The sequence below is a fragment of the Caretta caretta genome, chromosome 10 (assembly GCF_965140235.1).
Source record: "Caretta caretta isolate rCarCar2 chromosome 10, rCarCar1.hap1, whole genome shotgun sequence".
Taxonomy (NCBI): Eukaryota; Metazoa; Chordata; order Testudines; family Cheloniidae; genus Caretta; species Caretta caretta.
Genome location: NC_134215.1, coordinates 33,901,195 through 33,923,849, shown reverse-complemented (window position 1 = coordinate 33,923,849; position 22,655 = coordinate 33,901,195). Strand labels below are relative to the sequence as shown.

The 22,655-nt window shown below is 50.8% G+C and overlaps 1 protein-coding gene across 2 annotated transcripts in view; it reads left to right on the top strand.

Moving 5' to 3' along the window:
• SRL (sarcalumenin) overlaps positions 1-22,655 on the top strand; it is a 97,410-nt gene that overhangs the window by 53,170 nt on the left and 21,585 nt on the right. The window contains exons 2-5 of one of the 2 annotated variants that reach the window (XM_075132855.1): positions 3,845-5,746; positions 9,247-9,345; positions 10,918-11,013; positions 17,474-17,509. In XM_075132855.1, the coding sequence (XP_074988956.1) occupies positions 3,845-5,746; positions 9,247-9,345; positions 10,918-11,013; positions 17,474-17,509 (2,133 nt within the window). The remainder of the gene's footprint in view (positions 1-3,844; positions 5,747-9,246; positions 9,346-10,917; positions 11,014-17,473; positions 17,510-22,655) is intronic. The other variant, XM_075132856.1, reaches the window with a different exon arrangement.

Below are 22,655 nucleotides of genomic sequence, written 5' to 3'. Positions count from 1 at the left end.
CACTTCCCACCTCTGCCCTCTGCCCTCCTGCCTCCTCCCTGCAACCCCAACTCCCTCCCACCTCTGCCCTGCAGCCCGACACCGTCCCTTCTCCCACCCACTGCCCCAACTCCCTGCCCCGACACCCTGCCTCCCTCCTGCCTCCCACCCACTGACCTGACTCCCTCCCACCTCAGCCCGCTGCCCTGACTCCTTACATACATCACACTAGAGTATTAATGACCACCATGTTACCGATTTGCGTATAATTCCTTAGATGACACCCGTTAGATACAGATTACGACAACATGGTGTTGGGGCAATGAGTGTAGAAGGCCGGATTGGGGGAATGATGGTAAATACTGAAGAAGACAGGTCACTGATACAAGCGATCTGGATTGCTTCGTAAACGGGTCAAGCAAACAATGTGCATTTTAATATGGCTAAATGTAAAAGTATACATTGGGGGGGGAAATGTAGGCTGTACTTACAGGATGGGGGACTCTATCCTAGGAAGCAGTACCTGAAAAAGACTTGGGGGTTATGGTGGATAATCAGCTAAACATGAGCTCCTAGTAAAAAGAAAAGGAGTACTTGTGGCACCTTAGAGACTAACCAATTTATTTGAGCATGAGCTTTCGTGAGCTACAGCTCACTTCAGTGCGAAACTGGCCAAAAGGGCTGATGTGATCCTGGGTGCATTAACAGGAATCTCAAGTAAGAGCAGAGAGCTTATTTTGCCTCTGTATTTGGCACTGGTGTGACCACTGCTGGACTACTGGGTTCAGTTCTGGTGTCTACAACTCAAGAAGGATGTTGATAAATTGGAGAGGGGTCTGAGAAGAGCCACAAGAATGATGAAAGGATGAAAACCTCCCTTACAGTGACAGACTTAAGGAGTTAAATCTATTTAGCCTAACAAAGAGAAGGTTAAGGGGTGACTTGATTACAGTCTGTAAGTACCTACATGGGGAATATTTGATTGGTTCTTCAATCTAGCAGAGAAAGGTCTAACATGACTCAATGGCTGGAAGTTGAAACTAGACAAATTGAGCCTGGAAATAAGATGTAAATGTTTAACAGTGAGCGACATTAACCATTGGAACAACTGACCAAGGGTCATGGTGGATTCTCCATCACTGGCCATTTTAAAATCAAGACTGCATGTTTGTCTAAAAGATCTGCTCTGGGAATTATTTTGGGGAAATCCTATGGTGTGTGTTCTACAGGAGGTCAGACAAGATGGTCAAAATGGCCCCTTCTGGTCTTGGATTCTCTGACCCACTGCTCTGACTCCCTCCCACCTCTTGCCTATTTCTCTTGGTTCTTGACTCCCGCCGCCGTCCCCTCACAGCTCTGCTCTTCTCTACCTCTTCCATCTGCAGGTCCTCTCCCATCTCTCCTCGCCAACTTCCGAGCTCTTCTGTGCCACTCCCCACTTCCCATCTCCATTTCTCTGAGCGCATTCTGCACCAGACCCCCCTCAGCCACCTCCTGCTTCATAGCCTTCCCACTTCTGAATTGAAACACCATGCAGGAGTGAGAGGCTCTCCCCAAGGGACTGACTTTGGTGAGCCACTGAAGGTGGCCAAAGCAAGCCACAGCAGAGGCACTAGCCCACTGCACCCCTCCTGCAGGGACCCTGCAGACTCACGCGCTGTCTGACCATCTTTAGATATATCTGTACTGCAGCAGGAGGTGTAATTCCCAGTTTGGGTAGACATACACAGGCTAGCTTTGGTCGAGCTAGCGTGCTAAAAATAGCAGCACAGCCAGGGCAGCGCAGGCTAGCCACCTGAGTACTTAGGGATGCAGCTGGGATTGCACGCGGGCAGCTAGCCTGAGCTATCGCCCATGCCACCTTACACTGCTATTTTTATCATACTACAGCGATCCAAGCTAGTGTGTGTACATCCACCTGAGCTGGAAACTGCACCTCCCCGCTGCAGCGTGGACAGACCCTCTGCGGCTGTTCTGTCCCGTTGATGTGACCAGCTTGCTGCTGCTCGTGTCCGTGTGCTGGAATGTTGCAGGACTGGCTCTTCCTTATTGTTATTTACACGACAGGCCAAACCTAACGCAGCGATTGGAATCTTTTAAAAACAGGTTATTTTTCAGGTGCTTTGCTCTCCTAATATAGCACCTGGCTGCTCCGAGTGCCAGTTACGAGGGTTCAGGGTACAGGGAATCGCTCCCCAAACAAGCATCCATACTGCTCAGGGGAAGCTCCAGCATGGCCCCTGACCAGGGAGGCCTGGGGAAAGAAACTGATCTGACAGAGTCAAGTCGCACAGTGCAGGATCTGGGTCCAAATGATCATAAAGGCCAGGGGCATTCAGGTCCTAGGTTTGACCATGCTCCTCTCTCCGGTGGTAGTAGTATGAACAGAGACTGTGCCCCCCTAAGTGCAGGTGCTAGTGTCCGCAGGATGAGGCCTGCTGGGCTGAGCTGGGCCCTGTGTATGGCCTGACTGGCTGGGCAGGCAGTGCTTTGAGATCCCTGGATACAAAGTGCTAGCATGCCAAGCACTGCTGTTAATAGCAGTGCAAAGCACTGTGCCGGGTGAGACTGGACACTGCTGGGCTGGAGGGCAGTGGGGCACTTCCCACGCTTTCTCCAACACAGCATTTAGGAACATGGCCTGTGAAGGACCATCAAAGGGTCATGGGAGAAGACTAAAGGAATGGCCTATGTCAAGCTCTGGTTGCTCTCTGAGAGAGCCTGACAGTGCTACCCATTTTCCCTCGCTTTGGCTTGGGTGAGGATAGAACTTTCTGCTTGGCATCTGCTTGCCAGCTGGAGTACAAAGGAATTATTCCCTTTTGAAATGCGTCCCTGGTATGTGGACATTAGACTTTTCAGGGGATTATTCAGACTAGTAGCAACTGTTTGGGACAGAGACGCTATAGCCAGTAATGCTTTATTTTCAGCATCTGTTGAATTACAGAGAGGGGCCCATGGAAAATGCAGGTGACATCTCGCGGAATGCAGAATGAATTCATTGCAGTCCTGTCAGTTTCAAAGAGTGGCAAATGTTTTCCTAATGAAAGGCCACTCACAATAAATAGGACTCTAACATTGACTCTGGGTCAGACTGCACCCTCAAATCTATTCACAGGGGTGTGCTCTTCTTGTGGCCAGTACATTCTGCATCCCCCTTCCTTCAGCTCTTGCCCTCACCTCTATTATCGATCCAGCAAACACACACCAGCTAAACTCCAATTGCTATGCAAGAAACAGAACGTGGATATGACCCTTTATAATTTGCCACACACAAGTGGCTTTTCAAATATAAATGTTCTGGGCTAAGCCCCAGCCAGTATATTTATAAAAGGTCACTTTGCTGGTTTCCTTGAGAATTTTATACTGTTCACATCTGTTCTGAACACTGCTTCTGCTGCGGTGGAGCTCAGGGGGCAGAAGGGTTCTAGCAAAAGGCAAGACCCAGAGGGAGCAATTGCTGGTATGTCTTACTGGGGCTAAGAGATACTCGACAGTAATCTCCTAAATACTGTCCATGTAATATAAGATATTCTCTCCAACAAACACCTGTTTGCATCCGACTTATTGATAGGAGCATTAAAAGCAAGATGGCACCAAGGATGGTTTGTGACACCCATGGATCAACAGGGATAGCATTAAAATTCATTTATAATAGCCTCAAATTAGAGATTTTGTAACATGCTGGGACTCCATATGCAGCATTGTTTTAGTAAGCAACCGACTTTTACCCCACATCACACACACATATGCATGTGTGAGTGTGAGCACACACACATATTGTGTAGGCATATGTAGGCTCTTTTGAGGAGGAGAACAGAATCAACCTCAGATAAAACTGACTGCTAATGTTCTAATCATTTAGAACTGCAAGTTTCTGCCTCGGGGGGCACTGAAGATGTTGCCAACTTTGTTGAGAATCACTTATCAGCTGGAGACCAGAGCCTAGAGGGGAATGAAGGGGTACTTTGCCCAGAGTCTGTACCTCCTGAGAAGACTGTTCTCCTCCAGCCTGCAGACAGCAATGAGGCAGCAGCCCAGGAAAGGAGTGGAATGCCACATGACTGTGGTTCCAAGACAGGTGCTGATATAAATATCCCTGTTGATGGCTCGAACAATGAGAGCCAAGAGGAGGACAATGACGCGAACGCTGCTAATGCTTCTTCATCGGTTTCAGAATGTGCCCCTGCCACAGGCAGCAGTGCTGATGGAGGTGAGATTGTGGCGAGAGAGGGAGAGCCAGCGGAAGGGACTCCTCTCCCAGGGGAAGACACGGAAGGGCTGCTGGCCAAAGAACAGCCCGTAGGCAGCAGGAGCGAAGCTGCAAAGGAGAGCGAGGAGGATGGGGAGCTCCATGTGGCAGGGGTGGAAATCAGGCTGGAAGAGGCTGGGAGTGAAGAGGACAGGCAAAACTCTCCTCCAGCCACAGCAGGGAGTTTTGAAGAGAGCACCCGCCTGCCTGCAGAGGAGAGGCCAGTTTCCCAGGGTGGAACAAAGGCTCTGGCTAGAGAGGAGGTAGCAGCAGCAGCAGAGCGCCACTCAGGGCCTGACAATGGCAAAGATACTGCTGAAAAGGAATGTGAAGTCAGTGAGGCCTCCCAGAGGAACACGCCTCCCTTACAGGCCAGCGGGGAATTGCTCCCTCAGGGAGATGGACGTAGTACTGAACCTGTTCTGTCAGAGCCAGAAATTCTTGAGGAAGAGGGGACACAGCAGGAGGAAGGCTCTAAAGAAGACGAGAGCCGTATTCCACATGCCAGCCAAGGTGCCAAATCTCACGTGCAAGGTGGGGATCATGCAAACGAGCAAGACAAAGAAGTCTCTGGCTCAGAGACCAGTCATGTCTCTGGGGACCCTCTCGGGGGCAATGGACTAGCTGCAAAAGAGAAGGAGCCTGATTCAGGCAACAGAACTGGTGACAGTCCTGAGGGGGAGACCGCCACTGGTGGCCAGCCAGCAGAAAAGGACAGAGAGGAACCAGGCACTGCCTTGGCTGAGGGAGTGGGAGAAAACCCTAACTTGGAAGCAGAGGAGTCTGAAGAAAGTTCAGAGGAAGAGGATGATGACCAGGCCGAGTCTGAGGAAGAGGGTGATGACTCATCAGAGGAAGAGGGTGATGACTCAGCAGAGGAAGAGGGGGCTGGCTTGGCAGAGGAAGAGGGTGGTGATGATGGAGAGGGGGCTGGCCCAGCAGAGGCAGAGGGGGCTGGCCCGGCAGAGGAAGAGGGTGGTGATGATGGAGAGGGGGCTGGCCCAGCAGAGGCAGAGGGGGCTGGCCCGGATGAAGAAGAGGGTGGTGATCCGGCAGAGGAAGAGGGTGGTGATGAAGGAGAGGGGGCTGTCCCGGCAGAGGCTCCTGGCCCAGCAGAGAAAGTCGGTGGTGATCTGGCAGAGGCAGAGGAAGAAGGGGCTGACCCAGCAGAGGAAGATGGTGATCCAGCAGAGGAAGAGGGGGCTGGCCTGGCACAGTCAGAGGAAGAGGCTGAAGAAGTCATTGCCCCAGATGCCCGAAAGGCTGCTAGTGACATGGAAGACCATGGCCATGTCAAAGAGGAACAGATCAGTGAAGCAGAAGCTGAGTCTGATCCTGCAGGCCAGGAGAATGCACCCCGCAGAGACATGGAGCAGGACAAAGATCACTCTCACAATAGTAGCCCAACTGTAGCAGGAAGCCTTTCTGTGGATGCGCAGTTAGTGGCAGAAACAGACAGCCCACCTGGCAGCAACCATCCTCCTGCTGGTGCTGTACCTGACCCCAGACAAATAGGTCTGACTTTTTTGTTACTAGGCGTGCAAGTAGTAATAGCCTAACAGCAAAGGGCATTGGTTAGTGAACCACTATCAAACCCAGAGCATCGCTGAGCTTGGCAGACATTAAACTGCACCCAGTGCACGGCCCTTGTTCTAACGCTTGTGCTAACCAGCTGCTCAGAGCGGAAATCCCTGTCCTGCCAAAACCAGGAGGGGTGGCATTGGTGATATGGGGTGGAAATGGGCTGCAGTTGGTACTTGGGGATTGGTAATGGGAGGTGAAGGCTTTCACCCCTTGGGCATTAAGCTGAATTAGTACAAGGTCAACAGTAACCAATATCCATTGCCATCTGATAGCTCTGCCATGTCCTGCATGAAATGAAGTGTTATGTTCCCTCCCCATTTCCCAGGAATGGGTTGTCCAGCTCCACCCCAGTTAGCACCTGTTGGGAGCCTCAGTAGAGATGCATGGGCCATGGCAACTGAACTCCTCTCTCAGCACTACAGGTGGTCCCTCCAGGACTGGGGCACATTGGCAGGGGGTGAACTGGGCAAAGGTTGGCTTGGATCTGTTCTGCGGATAAAAACAGACAGACATGTCCAGGAGCCAACATGGCCCCTTTCACCAGCATTGAATTCATGTCCTAATACTTCTAAAGGCAAAGGAAGTATTTGGTTCTCCACGGCTCTGTGCTTTGTGCAGTCATTGATACCAGTGCAAAGTGAGTGCTAACATTCTGCTGTGATGGTGACTGACATCACTTTGTACCAGTGGGGTAGTCCTGAATGGACATTTACCAGAATACCCCTGCCAGTGTGACCTCACAGAACAAAATGGCATGCTCCATGCAGCAAATGGACCAGGACACCGTTCCACTGCAATCCGCTCCTAATGCACCAGTGCTTTGCCCTGGCGTAGATGATTACATGGGCCATGAGACAGTAGAGAGCCAGGTCCAAGGAATACAAACACTTCGAAATACTCCACACCTTTCACACAACCTGGCGATTTAAGAGACAACACAAGAGAATTGGATCTAGACTGGGGGAAGTGTCCAGCATACACCAGTTTGCAAAGCTATCAAAATCAAACTAAGGGGAATGAGCTATCCTGGGAATAGCAGGTTAGAACCTGAGCCTTCGCTGAGGAATCACTCATGATCCCCCTTAGTGATAATCCCTTCCAAAGACGTGAATTCCAAGGGAAATCTTAGATAAGTCTTTACACAAGTCCCCAGTTCTTCACAGATTGCATTATTGTTTCAGAAGGTGCTCTCTGAGCAGTGCTGGGATTGTTTTCCCCCGAGCACTAGAAGGGGAAAGGTGGGTAGATGAACTGGGCATTCACATTAACACCAAATCATGAAAAAAGGAGGCCTAGGTCCTGCTCCTGAAATGTGCAGCTCATGGGCAGAATGCAAACCGGGGCAGAACCCCATTGACTTCAGCAGCGCTTGGCATGGTCACAGCCACCCGCTCTCACGCTACATAGTACAGGATCGGGGCCCTAGATTTTACCAGCTTTCTGCCGGCTTCCTGGGAAATTTCCAAATTGCACAGACCGCACGCTCCCGTCAGTCACAGGTGAGTTTGTGGGTGAAGAATGAAAAATTATCCGTCCCATGTTTTCTTTGGACCTACTCATGAAATCTGTCACATAAATTATTCAGCGTTTGTCACTGATTAGCTTCCACAATGAGGAGAATTCCTCCCCCCCCCCCCCCCCCCGCCAACTCCCTTCCCCTCCCCTCACTTAGTGCTGTGCTGTCACATACGGAGCTACTGAGCGGCTGCTGGGGCCCAGATGTAACCAGAGCTGAGTCTCTGTGGCTTTTTTTGGCAAATCCAAAAGCCCTTTCTTTGCATGATGTGTGTGCGCTTCAGTTCAGGTTCTCAGGCTAGTGAGGAGCGTGAGAACAAGAGCTGCCCATGTGGTCAGTGATGGCCCTATTCCCAACAGGATGGGCTGGGAATATGTTTGGTCACAGAGCTGTTTGCAAACCATTCTTGAGCCTAGAGCCCAATCCTGCACTTGCTGCTTTCAGAAGGAGCTTTGCCACGGACGTTAATAGGAGCTGGATAGGGCCACTAATGCATCTATAGAGGTCAAGATACCTACAAGGCCAGACAAACCCCCTGTGTGATACATCCTACTGCATACACTTTGAACACTAATATTCATATTGACATTAAATGGAGATATAGATATATAGCCCTATTCTGTTCCAAGCAGTTTGTCTTGTGCTACAGCCCTCTCCCCTAGGCTGATGATGTAGCCTTCAGGGTTATTATTATTACAGTAGCAGCTAGAGACTCCAACCAAAAGCAGTGCCCCCATTATGCCAGGTGCTGTACAAACACATAGCAAGGGCCAGACCCTTTCCCAATGAGCTGACAGTCTAAATGGCAAGACAGACAAACGGTAGGGGAAAGGAAAGATTATTCTCCCCAGTCCCCATTTGAGAGATGGGGAAACTGAGGCCCAATGAGGTGAAGTGACTTGTCCGAGGTCACCCACGGATTCTGTGGCACAGCTGGGAGTTGAACCTGGGCGTGGCAAGCGGCAGGCCAGGGCCGTCCAGCAGGCCCAGGTTGCCTCACCCAGTGTCCTCCGTCGTCAATATCAGCACTTTTCATTTTCACTTTTGGTTTGTAAAGCGTGGAAGTGGGAGGCATTTAACTCTTCTGCAGATAGATGGCTGGGTGGAGAGGCAGAGGGGATAGCTAGACTAAAACTGGGCGTTAGCACTATTGCTATTAAAGTGTTGTAGTTCGGGTCTGAACAGCTGCAGGTGAAGACATATTGAAATCTTTCTGCCCATATCAGTGCCAGGCCAGGGACTGCTATCCAGCAAGCTGGCATGTGCAAGTTGATCAGCTGAACATATTGCTTAATGGTTTTCTTTATTATCAAGCATCCCTTTCAGATGAATATTTTGCATTCATAGTATTGATGTCAAGCGCTTATTTCTTAGTTTGCCCAGGGCCATGGTCATCATTGGACATTTTTATATCAAGATTGGATGGTTTTTAAAGATGTGCTGTAGTTCGGAGGGAGTTATTCTGGGAAAGTTCTATGGGCGCTTGTGATACAGACAAGATGATCAGAATGGTCCTTTCTGGCCTTGGAATCTATGAATCTGTGACTTTCCAAATTATGAGGAACATGCCAACAGCACTAAGTGGGTCAGTCGCAGGTCTCTCTCCAGAACCAAATAGAAAGATCACCACATTGCAAAGCCGTAATCACAATTGGCACCAACAGACACCTCTCTTGGGAGCCTCAGCAAAGTTTTGTGAGGGCGGGGGAGAAGTGTCTGCAATAAAAACAGAGTGGTGAGCCAAACCCATTAATGACTTAGTGGTTCAAAGATTCTTCCCTGGCAAGGGGGTTAAAGATGCTTCTCAGCCCCCGCTGTGGCCAGGGAGTCACTCACCAAGTCATGCTGTGGTTTGCATGCTCTTCCTAGTCTTGATTTCAGACATGGCTAACGTGCTGTTTTCCTTTTTCTCCAGAAGAGACAGAAGATGTTGGAGAGACTGCCAAGAGGGACCGTTCCCATATAGAGAGCACCCTTAAACTGAGTGAGGCTAAACCTGCAGATGACTACTCAGGTAGGAGTGTGGCAACGGGTGTGCGAAAAGGGGGCGGGGTAGGAAATACACTCAGGAAGCAAGTAGGTGGTTGGGTGCAATGGGGGACCCACTCTATCTCAGACATAGAGACTGGGATTTGGCGAGATTCTGTGGCTTCTGGGGCCAGGCCATGGGAGATGGCCATTTATTCAGTAGCCTCTAAGTGCAGACTTGTCTCCCACCTCTGAAAGACAGAATCATGTAGTTAAACAAAAAGCACAAGTGGCAATGTCTTATTTTTTAGTCTTAAATCTTGTTTCTTACAAAGCTGGTAACTTTTCACCTTCTCCTTCGGTTTCTTGCCTCGTAAATGCGTACCTTTCCCCTGGATTTCCATAGTTCCGATAGTTCTAAGACATACACGTGGTGTGCATAAGAGGGAAGTTCAGATAAGAGTCTGGAGAGCCACAAAAATAAGAACGGACATAAGCTCCCCTCAAAGCCAGCCCAATACAGCCCAGCCCTGAACATTTATTGAGGAGCAAAAAAGTTTTGAGCAGCTTTTAAAGAAGTTTTGTTTTTCATTTTTGAAACTTATCGTTTGCTGCTGCTCTCCCCAGTGTCCGCTGGGACAAGATGAAGAAGCACCAAAATACTGCGGGAAGAGCTGTTCCTGCCACTCTTCTGGCCTGCAGAAATGAAGATGTACTGGGCATGTCATGAGAGAGCCTGTTCTCACTAGCACCCAGACACCACAATGAAGGGCCCTTTAGGAATTTGTGGATCAAATATTAAATAGTAATGAATCATGGGTTTTCTTACCCAATGTACTGATACGTGTGCAGGTTTGGAGAAGGTTGGGGAAAGCATCTGGAGTGAAATCCTGGCCATAATGATGCCAATGAGACTTTTGCCAAAGAGATTAATGGGGCCAGGATTTCACCCCTGAACTTTTGGGTACTTATTTGAACGAACCCCTTAAACCCAATGAATTTCTCCCATCACGAATGGAAAATTAGCGAAAGTTCTAAGGCTTGAGAGGGCCTTGGCAGAGGAGGAGATCTGTGAGGTGGGAGTGGAGTTCGTGCCAGAACCACAGGATTGCTTCCTCTGTGTCTTTTATGGGCGATTCCACAGAAACAAATCAAAACTGAACAATGGCTACAGCCAGGCAGCAGCTACATCCCAGTGAACAGAGGTTAATGCCACAGAAACAGCTCCTGGGACAGGCCTGGAATCTGCATCCCTTCTCTAACTACAGCGCTTAATCCAGAGCATCTCAAAGGGTTTTATTCTGTGGTACTTTATTTTCTAAAGATGGGAACATAGGATTGTAGGGCACCTCCCCGGTCATTGACTCAAGTCCGTTGCTATCATGAGATTTCATGCCCATTCTTAATATCTGTCCCGACCAGAAATCTCTACCCACAACAAGAGGCCTCCTATTCCAACAGCCAAATGGAGATTTGTTTGCTTGTTTATCTGCACTGCCTCTGTGTGCGTACATGAAAGAGAGCCAGGGAGGTAAAGAAGATGATCAGGACACCAGAGGCATCTGGGAATAGCTTTGAGTTTGATTTGTTCCTATTTTATCACCCCTTGAATCTGTAGCAACACTGCAGCGGTTGAGGAAGATCTACCACTCCTCCATCAAACCCCTGGAGCAGTCCTACAGATACAACGAGCTCAGGCAGCATGAGATCACAGGTAAAGCTGGGGGGCAGTAGGGATGCATCGGGCACAGTCAGAGCAGAACACTCTGAGTAGGTTCAGAGTACAGACACTGGATCCGTGGAAGACCTCAAATGTTAAGTCTTCCTTTGCAGCAGACAAAGAGATCCAGAGAGTGTTGTTACCTGGGTCCCAATGGGTTTCAGTGTGTGGGAATTCTGTGTATGCACGTTGGCTTTTTAGGTCCTTGCATAACGTCACCTCAGTCAGAAGGAAAAACTTCTCCTTTTCCCTGGCAGAGCGCGTCAGTGCACCGAGCTGAGGAGCCTCAAGGGCCTGGCTCTCCACTGCCGGCACCGTGTGCAGTCAGGGGCACCTGTGCGATGTGCATGTGAAACGCTGCCAGATTAGAACCCTCCACTCACCCCGACGGAGGTGCTTTCTGCCCAGGCCGCACGGGTGTGAATGACTGCACGAGGCCCAGAGAACCAGCCCTCAAGAAGGCATCAGACAGCTGGCTCACAAGGAGGCTTAGGAACCTACTGAGCTCCCTCATGGGTGTCTGAAGCCTCTAAGGAGTAATAGTTCTGTAACACTCCATCCTGTTAAGTACGAGACACGGATGGGTGAACTGCTTCTCCTGAGGTGGTCTTCTGGGTGCAAGATTTTGGCCTAACTTCTCTTTCCAGGGAGTGGATGACTCGGGGGTGTGACGGAACATGGAGCTTTTCAGCTCCAAGTCATTAGCAATGGGAATTCAGCCTAGGCCAGTCGTGATCAAAGATGGGTCCCTTGATGGCTGTGCCAGGGCCCGCTAGTAATTGCTAAGCCCTAATGATGCACTTGTTCCACTCCAAAGGAGGTAAGAATGGCCGCTGCTCCAAGGAGCTTGCAAACTACATGAGGCCCTTGCAATCTGCGTGACACGGCAGCCGCATGGCCCCGTTTCTAATGCATTAGTATCAACATCACAAAATCCTGTTGGCAGCCTCGGCAGAGCAGCCAAGGTCTGAGGTCCCAGTTCAACAGGAAAACTCAGGTGCTCAAAGTTAGACACGTGTACCTTGCTGAACTGGGGCCTGGATGGAACCACGGAGACGAAATGCTCCTCTCTGCTCTAGAGCCAGCCATACTAAATTGGGGTGAGGCACATCAGTCGGGGTGGGCCGGTGATGCTTGCCCTGCTGCTGCCCATGCTACACCTGCCCTCTGGGCTTTTTACTCATGCTACAGAAAAGATAATTAGCCTCTGGGAATGGGGGGGTTACTCCATAGTAGAGTCCTGGAGTTTATCCTTATTGCAAGGGGCTAATCTATAGCTTACGCCCTCCCTGCCTTCCCATCTCTGCTCCCCACAGTTCCACTCATCCACACCCTCAATCCCACTCAAGATGCAAATTCCATTCACCACATTGCAGGTCCCCACATTACTATAGTACATCTGCCCCTCCTCCTGGTGCTACCCTCCCCTCACCTGGGTCAGCATTACTCTGTATCCCACACACATCTGCCATTGCAGCTGTTCTCAGTTGAGCTACTATAGCCCAGCAATTTAACTAGCCCATGATCCATATTTTGCCTTTAAAGATCCAATCAGACATGCCGGTTCCCTCAGAAGCTACAGCTTTACTGGCCTGGTAGGACTCTACACCAAGCTCAACACCTCATATCTGCAACATTATTTTTGTATAACTCTATTTTGCGAAGCGATGAAAAGGGTCGTCATCCAGCAGGTCCTTCTGGAGCTCCTGCCTCCAAACGGGGCCATGTCTCCTGGTCAGGATCGTCCGTGGCTCACGTAGGTTCTGACTCCCATCCTATTTGTTTGGGTGGCTGGCTGGTTTGTAGGGGACTATGGCAAGCATTCAGTTCCCCATATTTAACCACACACACACACACACACACACACACACACCCTCGGCAGCATCTCCGTTTTATGCTCTCTGAGGTAGTCTCAGTTGGATCTTCGATATTTCAAAACCGCCAGTGCAAAACAGACCAACAACAAAACACTTCAGTGCATACTCAGTGCTCCGTGGGCTGTAGCAGAAAGACACACCCATCACATGCTAGGAACTCCCTGCATCCATGCCCCATTCCTCCTCCACTCCTACCCCTGAAGCATGGTGGCTCCATTTCAGCTCCTCCAAAGCTGCTTCCTTTTGCAAGTGCTGCATAAGCCAGTGCTTGTGCTCAGCTCTGATTAATATTTGGGCACTGCAGACGGTTTGCTCTGAGATTGCTTGAAGTTTAATAATTCCCAGCCTTTGTTCTCTGATTTTTCACCTCGCCTCTGTGTGCGTGCTTGTGAGTGCTGCGATCTTGTGCATGCCAGTCCTTAGATTCATAGATATTAAGGTCAGAAGGGACCATTATGATCATCTAGTCCGACCTCCTGCACAACGCAGGCCACAGAATCTCACCCACCCACTCCTGTGAAAAACCTCTCACCTATGTCTGAGCTATTGAAGTCCTCCAATTGTGGTTTAAAGACTTCAAGGAGCAGAGAATCCTCCAGCAAGTGACCCTTGCCCCATGCTACAGAGGAAGGCGAAAAACCTCCAGGGCCTCTGCCAATCTGCCCTGGAGGAAAATTCCTTCCCGACCCCAAATATGGCGATCAGCTAAACCCTGAGCATATGGGCAAGATTCACCAGCCAGACACCCAGGAAAGAATTTTCTGTAGTAACTCAGATCCCACCCCATCTAACATCCCATCACAGACCATTGGGCCTATTTACCATGAATATTTAGAGATCAGTTAATTGCCACAATCATGTTATCCCATCATACCATCTCCTCCAAGGTGTAGAAAGGCACACAGTACTGCAGGATGCTTGTGACAGCGATGTGATCCTCACTTTGGGATCGCCTGGAGCTGGGGTCCAGGGGAGCAGGAAATGGAATTCCAGTTTAGCAGGTAGAGGAACATGCTCGATTATGCATAGACAAGTCTCTTTGTTATTGACACTACCCAGCTTTCACTTCCAAGCCAGAGAATTTAACACAAATTCCAAAAGAGCCACAGAACAGCAAAGGTGGGTGTTGTTCAGGGAATGTCTACACAGCTAAGTCGCTGGGCACTGTAGTGTAGACACATGGTGCAGCAACAGAGGGGATTTTTACACCCCCTTGAGACGCAGTAGTTACATCGACAGAAGCATTCTTCCGTCAACCTAGCTGCATCTACAGTGGCGCGGGGGGAAGGGTCACACAGGGTATGGAATTATTCACAGCCCTGAGTCACGTAGCTAGATCAACCTGCATTTTAGGCATAGACTAGGCCTCAGACTCGCCAAACAGGGATTTCGCCCTCCCCCGCCTCCCAAACACAAAGCTAATCCCTCCCCAGGCAGACCCATCGTGCGTGGGGTTCGGCAAGCGAGGGCACAGAAATCCAGCCCTGCCTCTTCTCCTCTCTCTTGCAAGGGGAGTGCTGAGCCCACCACCTGGCTGACCGCAATGCACATTATCTGTACCAGGGCCTGACCCGGCTGGAGTGGATCGGGGGCTGGCCCCGGGAACATTACCATTTTCCATCCTGTGGGGTTGCTGTCCAGACTATGCCACTGGATAGCGTTCTGGTCTCATGTGCGTGAACCCATGGAATTGATATTGCCAAGGAGAACAGTGAAATGCCCATCCTGCACCTTTCACCAGTCTCTGCAGAGGCCTTTGCCCCCCCAGCCATGCCAACACCATGGCAGTGACCCCTACGGCGGTTATTAGCCAGTGTGTGATAGTCCTAGCACGATGGAGCAATGGCACCCGCAGGCACTGACATGGAGGGTGGGGACAGGCGCCACATGGCTTCCCAGGAACCAACCTGAATGCTCACCTTGGCATCAGGGCATCCCTTCAGGGACTTCTTTGTGGATGATGTAATGTCCTGGGGACAGCCCCTCCAAGTTCCTAGCCTGGACTATAGAACAGCTGAAATGACCAGAGACACCGCCCCAGGGTTTACACCGACCCCAGTGCATGCTGGGTCAGGGCTCTGGGAGTGTAGCCCATGCTTTTTAGATATCCAGGCAGGGCAGACACGCTCTGTCAAGATCACAGTTTATCCACCTCACTCTTGGTTCTCGCTGCCACACTTTCAGGCGCTCTTCCATGGCTAGCCTGGGCCGTAACAGATAGCTGGTGCCTTGTGCACACACTTCCCATTTTCAGGAGGGCTTGGAACTGAAGATGCAGCATCTCGGTGTTCCGTTTGGCACCACTGTCTCCCGAGTCACGTGTCCATAGCCACACCCCGCTCCATTTGGAAACCAGCGTCTCCACCATTGCCTTTTCTACGGCACATGGTAAAGGGCCAATTCTGTAGCTGCTTTGCAGTCACTCCTGGGGGTCCAGTGCTGTCACCTGCTACCACTTCTCAGACCACTGGCCCTCTCCCACATCTGACTCAGCAATGCCAGCACTTAAACCAATACACCTGATGCCAAATGCTCCTTCTGCCATGCACCTCCATGCTCCTGGACTGGGCAGAATGGGGGACATTTGCCTGGAATACCTGAAGCAAAGGCATCTCCCCTGCATGCCCACTGAGAGTAAATAGAGCAATCTGTAGTTAGAGGGGTGGTGATGACTGTGTAGCCCAGCAAGGAGTTTGCACCATGTGTCAGGGAGCCCCCGTGACTCAACAGCCCAGGTGAGCACACTGCAGTGTTGAGTGAGTGGTCACACCTGCCTCCCACTTCCTTTGGCTTCACTGCCAGAGTTTCTCTGCATGGCAAGCTGCTGCTGCTGTGGACAGTACAGGCTGCATTGACTGGTTCCATTTCCTTCTGCCACATTAATAAGCTGACGGTGACATCCCTGAGCAGGGAAGGTCTGAATGTGTCCCAGGTGTGTCCTGAATGCCATCACGGCTCTTCTCTAGAGAGGGGATGGGGAGGATATGTGGAGTTGTCTCTGACCCCCCTGGTGGCCGTTAGCTCAATAGCAGGCCCAGGCTGGGCCCCAGGCTGACAGGACTCATGATGGATCATACAAGTTAGGGAAAATGTGGAACAGGAGTGTCAAGAAACAGGGGTTATGTTCCAAGGGTCAAACCAATATTCCATGGTAAGTTCTCTTTCTGTTCCTAGCTATCCGCTTCTTTCCCTCTCCATTATACAGCAGCCCTCCGAGGGTTTTGTAACCATGGGACCAGTTCTGCCCTCAGTTACATGGCTGCAGCTTGCGCCCATCTACAGCGGTAGCAGAGCTGAGCAGCATTGCTGTGCCTAGCACCAGTGCTCGGGTAATTTGGGTATTGTAGGATTATTAGCGCTCTCTGCTGTAGCTCACCAGGATCCTAGATCACTCAGCAACTCCTGGCTGATCATCAGCAACATAGCAGATTTTATTTACAACTGGCCAGGCTTGGAGTCTCTTTCTAAAAAGTCTGGAGGCTCCTTATCCGGGCTGTGTTCAACTTCTCTGGAATGTGTTTGCAGATAGAAACCCTCTCTTTAAAGTGTGCTCATGTGTCAGTCTGAGCTGTGCCTTCTCTTTCCATGCTGGACACCTCTCTGGTGTGTACACTAAGACACTGTGTTTACACATCCCGTATAGAGGCGTGCAGGCTGCAGAGGAATGGATGTCTCCATGCATGTGAGTGTGTCTATGTCCATGGTATACGTATGCACTCTCTCTAAGTTAGGGGTGCCAGTTTTCTCTCTAGCATGCTGGGATTGTTCTCCTGGTTCCATCCTCAGAAGAACTTCTGCCTGGTTGGGGAATGTCCTGGTCCAACAACAGGGGCCTGAAGAGATGTCACACCAAATTGCGGTACATGCTGGCAACCCTAAACCATGTATGTGTACATGCAGACTAACATGCCTGCACCAGGGACTGCCTTGCTCCTAACCAAAGTATCTTCCACAATCTGGCATCATAGGAGGGGAAACAGGTAACCATAGCCCGATGGAAAGGGTGTGGGACGTTGCGTTTGTGACTGTTCCTGCAGTTCAGCTGAACAGACCTAATTGTGGCTTGTTACAGGCAATTCAGCCGACTCATTTGCTCTGTAGGAGCAAGCAATTCCTTAGTGTGAAGTTGTTACTATTCAATGGGGCTCCCAGCTGGCCCTCACTGGACCTGCTGCTGGAGCCGAATTCCAGTATCCTGGGGGCACAGAGGGTATCTCAGAAGGATGTCAGTGAAGGAGGAAACCTGTCCTTGGGCCACTCCCAAAAGACTGGTCAAGACCTCGCGTCCAATCCAGGTCCACAATCTCGGAGACCAACGAATGGGTTTTTTATTCTAATCCCAGTAATTATAACTCTCTTAGTGCATGTGCCCTCCGTTCCTGCAGGTCATTCATTATGTCATTCTTCCTGGAGTGTTTGCATTGCTCATTGGTTCTGCTCTCTGCCTAGGAGAAGGCTGAACCGACCATCAGCTCTCTCGCTCTCTCTGTGGGTCCTACCAGACCAATCACCTCCTTTCCTTCCTTCTACTCATGTTGCCTTTTCTCTCTCCCCCTGGCCTCTCTCCCTGCTAACAGCTTACCATGGACGTACCCTGGGCTCCTCAGCCACAGGTTGGTATTGCTGCCTGCAGCCTGCATGCTACTAGCAGCCAGGTAACCTCTTCACTGCCTCTCAACTGTCATTGGTCAAAGGCACTGTAAATCCCAGCCTTCTTCATCTTTCCAGATAGCCACTAGCCAGAACCATTTGACCAGTGCCCCCTGGGCACTAGCCAGAGCCACATGCCCAGTCCCCGCATGCACTAGCCACAGCCATACATCCAGTGCCCCCGTACACTAGTCAGAGCCATACGCCCAGTGCCCCTGTGCACTAGCCAGAGCCATACACTCAGGGCCCCTGGGCACTAGTCAGAGCCATACACTCAGGGCCCCTGGGCACTAGTCAGAGCCATACGCCCAGTGCCCCCCCATGCACTAGCCACAGCCATACACTCAGTGCCCTGGGCACTAGCCAGAGCCTTAAACCCAATGCCCCCTGTGCACTAGCCACAGCCATACGCCCAGTGCCCCTGTGCAGTAGCAAGAGCCATATGCTCAGTGCCCCCATACACTAGCTAGAGCCGTATGCCCAGTGCCCCCTCTGCTCTAGCCAGAGCCATATGCCCAATGCTCCCTGTGCACTAGCCCCAGCCATACGTCCAGTGTCCCCTATACACTAGCCACAGCCATGTGCCCAGTGCTCCCAGTGCACTAGCCAGAGCCACACGCCCAGTGTCCCCCATGCACTAACCACAGCCATACGCCTAGTGCCCATGTGCACTAGCCACAGCCATATGCCCAGGGCCCCCCGTGCACTAGCCAGTACTAGTTATATACATAGGTGTCTTTATTATTTTGCAGTGGCTGGCTTTGTCCAGCAGGCCACACATTCATGGCATCCTTAGATAAACACTAGTCTACGGGTACATCGTCACTGCAAGTGAAGGCGAGGTTGCAGCATGAGTAGGCATTTCTCTGCTGGGTTCAATCTAGCTAGGATCGGTAACAACTACCACTCCATACCCAAGGTCCCCAGTTGGTTTGTACTCAGGCACTAGTCCAAGGACTAGCCTGGGCCACCACGTCGTCACTGCTGTTGGTACCCGTGCTAGGTTAGAGCTAGCCTACCCACACTACAATCACAGCACCACTTTGCAGCAAAGGCATAGCCTGTGTGACAAGAGAACTGGTCCCGGTCAGTGTCAGATGTCTGCAGTCCCCCACTCTACACAGGCCTGCAGAGTGAACATTGCAAGCCTGCCCGCTTGGATGAAATCTGACGGTGCACCAGTGCACGTGACGGTAGCTACAATTCCACCCCCTTTGATGGGAACGGGTGGGTATTGTCCCCTCCAGTGCCCAGCAGCACCCTCCCAGGAACACAGCGTGCCCTTGGCCCCTTCAGGAGGCAGAACTGGCTCTAGCCCTAATGTAGTCTGCTTAGAATGGTATTGCCAGGGTATCTGTGTCACTCCCATGAGGACCATATTTGGGTGATGGGAGTTAAATTGAAATAGGGCCCCTCTAGGATGGTGCCCCAGGGAAAGGTAAGGAGGTGGCTACCCAGTACCGCACACTCCCAGTTGGGTTGGCAGGAAATCCTGGTGCTTGGAGGTTCCTGAGTCTCTCCCAGCCGGTCAGCCATATAGGTACAGCTGAGAGAGCCATACAGGTAACAGCAGTGGTGGCTGGGTTGGTGCCATTGGCAAGGACACAGCCACATGATCAGCCAGCAGAATGCTAAGAAATTGCCGCCATTCCTTTAAACCCATCCCTTGCAACACACTCAAAGCACGGGACCTGCTGCTAGAAGAGTAGCCGTCCTTCCAGAGTTGCTGGTTCCTGACTGCGCAATAACATCATAGCACCAGAGCGCTGAGCACCTCAACCCCCCCTTACACTAGCATGCCTGCCAGACACACTCTGGCTTTCCTATTGAATTTTATTTAACCCTCCAGAGACTTTGGAGATATCTGTATACATATGCAGATAGAGTTACCTATAGCTACATGTATCTATCTATAAATACAGCCCATATAGATATAGATATATACATACACATCTGTATAAATGTGTATGTTTACAGATCTAGGTCTATAAACATATGTATAAATTATGTATATATAACACAAATGTGTGTATGTATGCATATACAGTGCATATAGCTATAGATATGCAATGTATGTAATTATATAACAGCCTAAGGATTCATTTAGGTGGTGAATGAACAGGCCAGAACTCTAAGGGTTAAATGAGTTTGGCGCACCTGCAGTATGGAGACGATTGCATAATTCTCAGGATATGTATTTACCTGTTGTCCATGGCTGGTGTGTTGTAGGGTTGACAGTGGTAAAGCACTATAGACTTAAAGCTCAGTATTGCCCACAGCAGCGAACCTTCAGGATTGCCCAAGTGGGAGATTAGTTCATTCTGTGGTTCCTAGGGAGCAAGGCCCCCCTGTGAGAGATGACAGTGTCAGTGTGACAGGGTGGACAGGTCCAGAGGTCCCCTTCTGGAGGCCTTGCAGCCATGCCACACCCCACCCCAGAAAAGGGCAATAAAGAGGTCCTCCAAGCTGCCTAGAGTGGCTGCATGGGAAGCAGCCAATTGGGGCCCAGCAGGCTAGTATAAGAAATGCTGCAGGGCTCGATAGAGTGAGATCAGTTTCTTGCTAGATCTGGAGGAGAGTGGATGGTGTGCCTGGCTGGCTGAGCGAGCTGCAGGACCTCACACAGGGCAGTGCTGCCAGAAGCCTGGGAGAGCAAGAAGGAGCTTCAGGCTGGCTGCTGGGACTTCACAAGGACAAGACCCTGAGGTGAGGGTGAAGAATGTGCTGGAGCACATGGGGAAGTGGCCCAGGGAATTAGAGCAGCAATGCTCTAATAGATAAAGGGATGTGGCATGGCTGCTATCTATAGGGTCCCTGGGCTGAGAGCTCAAGTAGAGGGTGTGGGTCTGGGTCCCCCCACCAGCCACTGGGAAAGCCACTGGGCCACTGGCACCCCAGAAGGGGAACTTACCTGTAGTGGCCCAGCTGGTAAGCTGTGGCCAGAAGGGCCCTGAGAGGGCAAAGACATTGCCCCCAGGGAGGGAGCCCTGGGGTATCACTTTATACCAGAGCAGGGACAGCTTGTGAGAGATGATACAGGGGGCCCTGAGAGAGGCCCCTGTTGGATTTGTACCCTAAAGCATTTGCTTTGTTTTTATTTTCCATACTGACTGTGTGTGACTCAGCCAGAGGGCTGAGTCACCAGGACCCACCATGAACAGAGAGAGAGAACAGGCATATGCACTGAGACAGGGTCACTTGCATGAAGTGAGTGCACCCCATTACAGTCAGTCTGTATTAGCTGTGCTGTTACCCCCACTCCTTGGGTTGTAATATGTGTCTGGGAGACAGTCACTTCTTGAATTCAAACACTGAATGAAGAAATTCTTCTCTCAAATGAATGGAGACCAAGTGGCTCTTCTGTAAACAGAGACCGGCTGTGGGGCAGGCCTGGCATGTACCATATACACCATGGACCTGACCACAAACCTCTCTACCCAATGGCTAGAGCGAGCTCCAGAAATAAGCAACCCCTAAGGATTGCTTTTCATTTAGAAGCAAAATGGCACCACCCATGTTAACCCACTGCAACAAGGGCACCTCTCTGGGTGAGCATGCCCATTAATATACCCTTAGAATCCTGCCACACGGCAACGGCCCAGTTGCAGGCTGAGACCTTGTTTCCAAACTACAGCCTAAGTGTGCTCCACAGCATGACAGCGTAAGATATTTTTCGGCTTGCTGCCCCTTTTGATGGGTGTATGTATAAGTCCCACAATGCAAACAAACATACTTCAGGAGGCAGTGTGGCCTAGTGGTTAGGGCACTGAACTAGCACTCAGGAAACCTGGGGTCTATTCCCTGATCTGCTGTTGGCCTGCTGGATGACCTTGGGCAAGTTACTTCCCCTCTCTGTACCTCAGTTTCCTCATCTGTGAAATGAGCTTATACTGACTTCCTTTGAGACCAACAAGCGCCCTATATAATCAAATTAGAATAAAACAACTGACCACTTCACATTCAAAACTGCTAAAAGCAAATGGGGGAGGGGTCATACACCCACCCTGGGGAAAGGAGAGAGGAAGGCAATAGGCACACAGCTAGCAGTACTCCGGATGGAAAACACCCGGGCAACTGTTTTCAAAGTGAGCAGAGATGAGACCCGATGGGTTGCTGGGTTGAGCCAGCCCCACAGCAGGATGGACTGCCTGGAAGGACCTAGGTACCCATCAGGATGAGGCTTGGGGAGGAGGTCTTAAATTGCCATAGTCTGCACACCCAAACCAAGATGCCCACCTACTAGTGCTCCCTGCACAAGCAGCCAGTGACAGAGCTGCCTTGATGTATAGATGACATTGATGGTGCCTGATATGGACTGGTGGGACTAGGCCAGCATAGGGCAAGCAAGCTTGCATATGAGAGCACGTTTTCATACCACATAAATCTCTGGACCAAGAGAAGACATAAAGTAGGAGAGAGACTCCTGATTTCCCAGGGTTGAGAACACAGTTCTGACCCATCCGCTGGCAGTGTCTCTCCAGCATCCCTGCATGGGGTGAGGAGGGAGCATGCTGCTGCTTTAAATCTGTAGCAAGAAGCCAAGCCGGGGGGACCAGAAGAAGGTTCTAGCCAGACCTCTGCTCTGGGGATGGAGGGACTGTAGGACTAGCCCAGCTTCCCTGCCTAGAGAAAAGTCTCTGGAGTGGGGTTAGAAGAAAGTGACCCTCTCTGTGAGGTGCTGCCGCTGTCACATGGCCTCAGGTGTGGACACATTCTAAGCCCACAGAAATAAGAGGCAAAGAAAGTGCCAGAGTGCAGCCTTTCAGCTTGCTGAGGTGTGGGGGTGGCGAGTGGAAGGACCTCCTCCCCGGATGCTGAATAGCAATGAACCATCACACAGCCAGCCGCGAAGCACAGGTCAGCACAGTCCTGCAGTGGGAAGCAAAGCTGAAAACCTTTATAAATCATTTGCCTTTGCGGAGGAAGCAGATAACTGGGTGTCTGAGGAGTGTTTCAATGCAAACAGGGATGTAATGTGCATGGGCGTGCTGTTGCCAAAGGGCCACACTCCACCATCCTTATTCATGCTGTGTAGTGCCTTACCCCACACATGGGCTACACCCAGAGTAAGGTACTGCTGAGTGATTGCTTCATCCCTGGAACACAAGG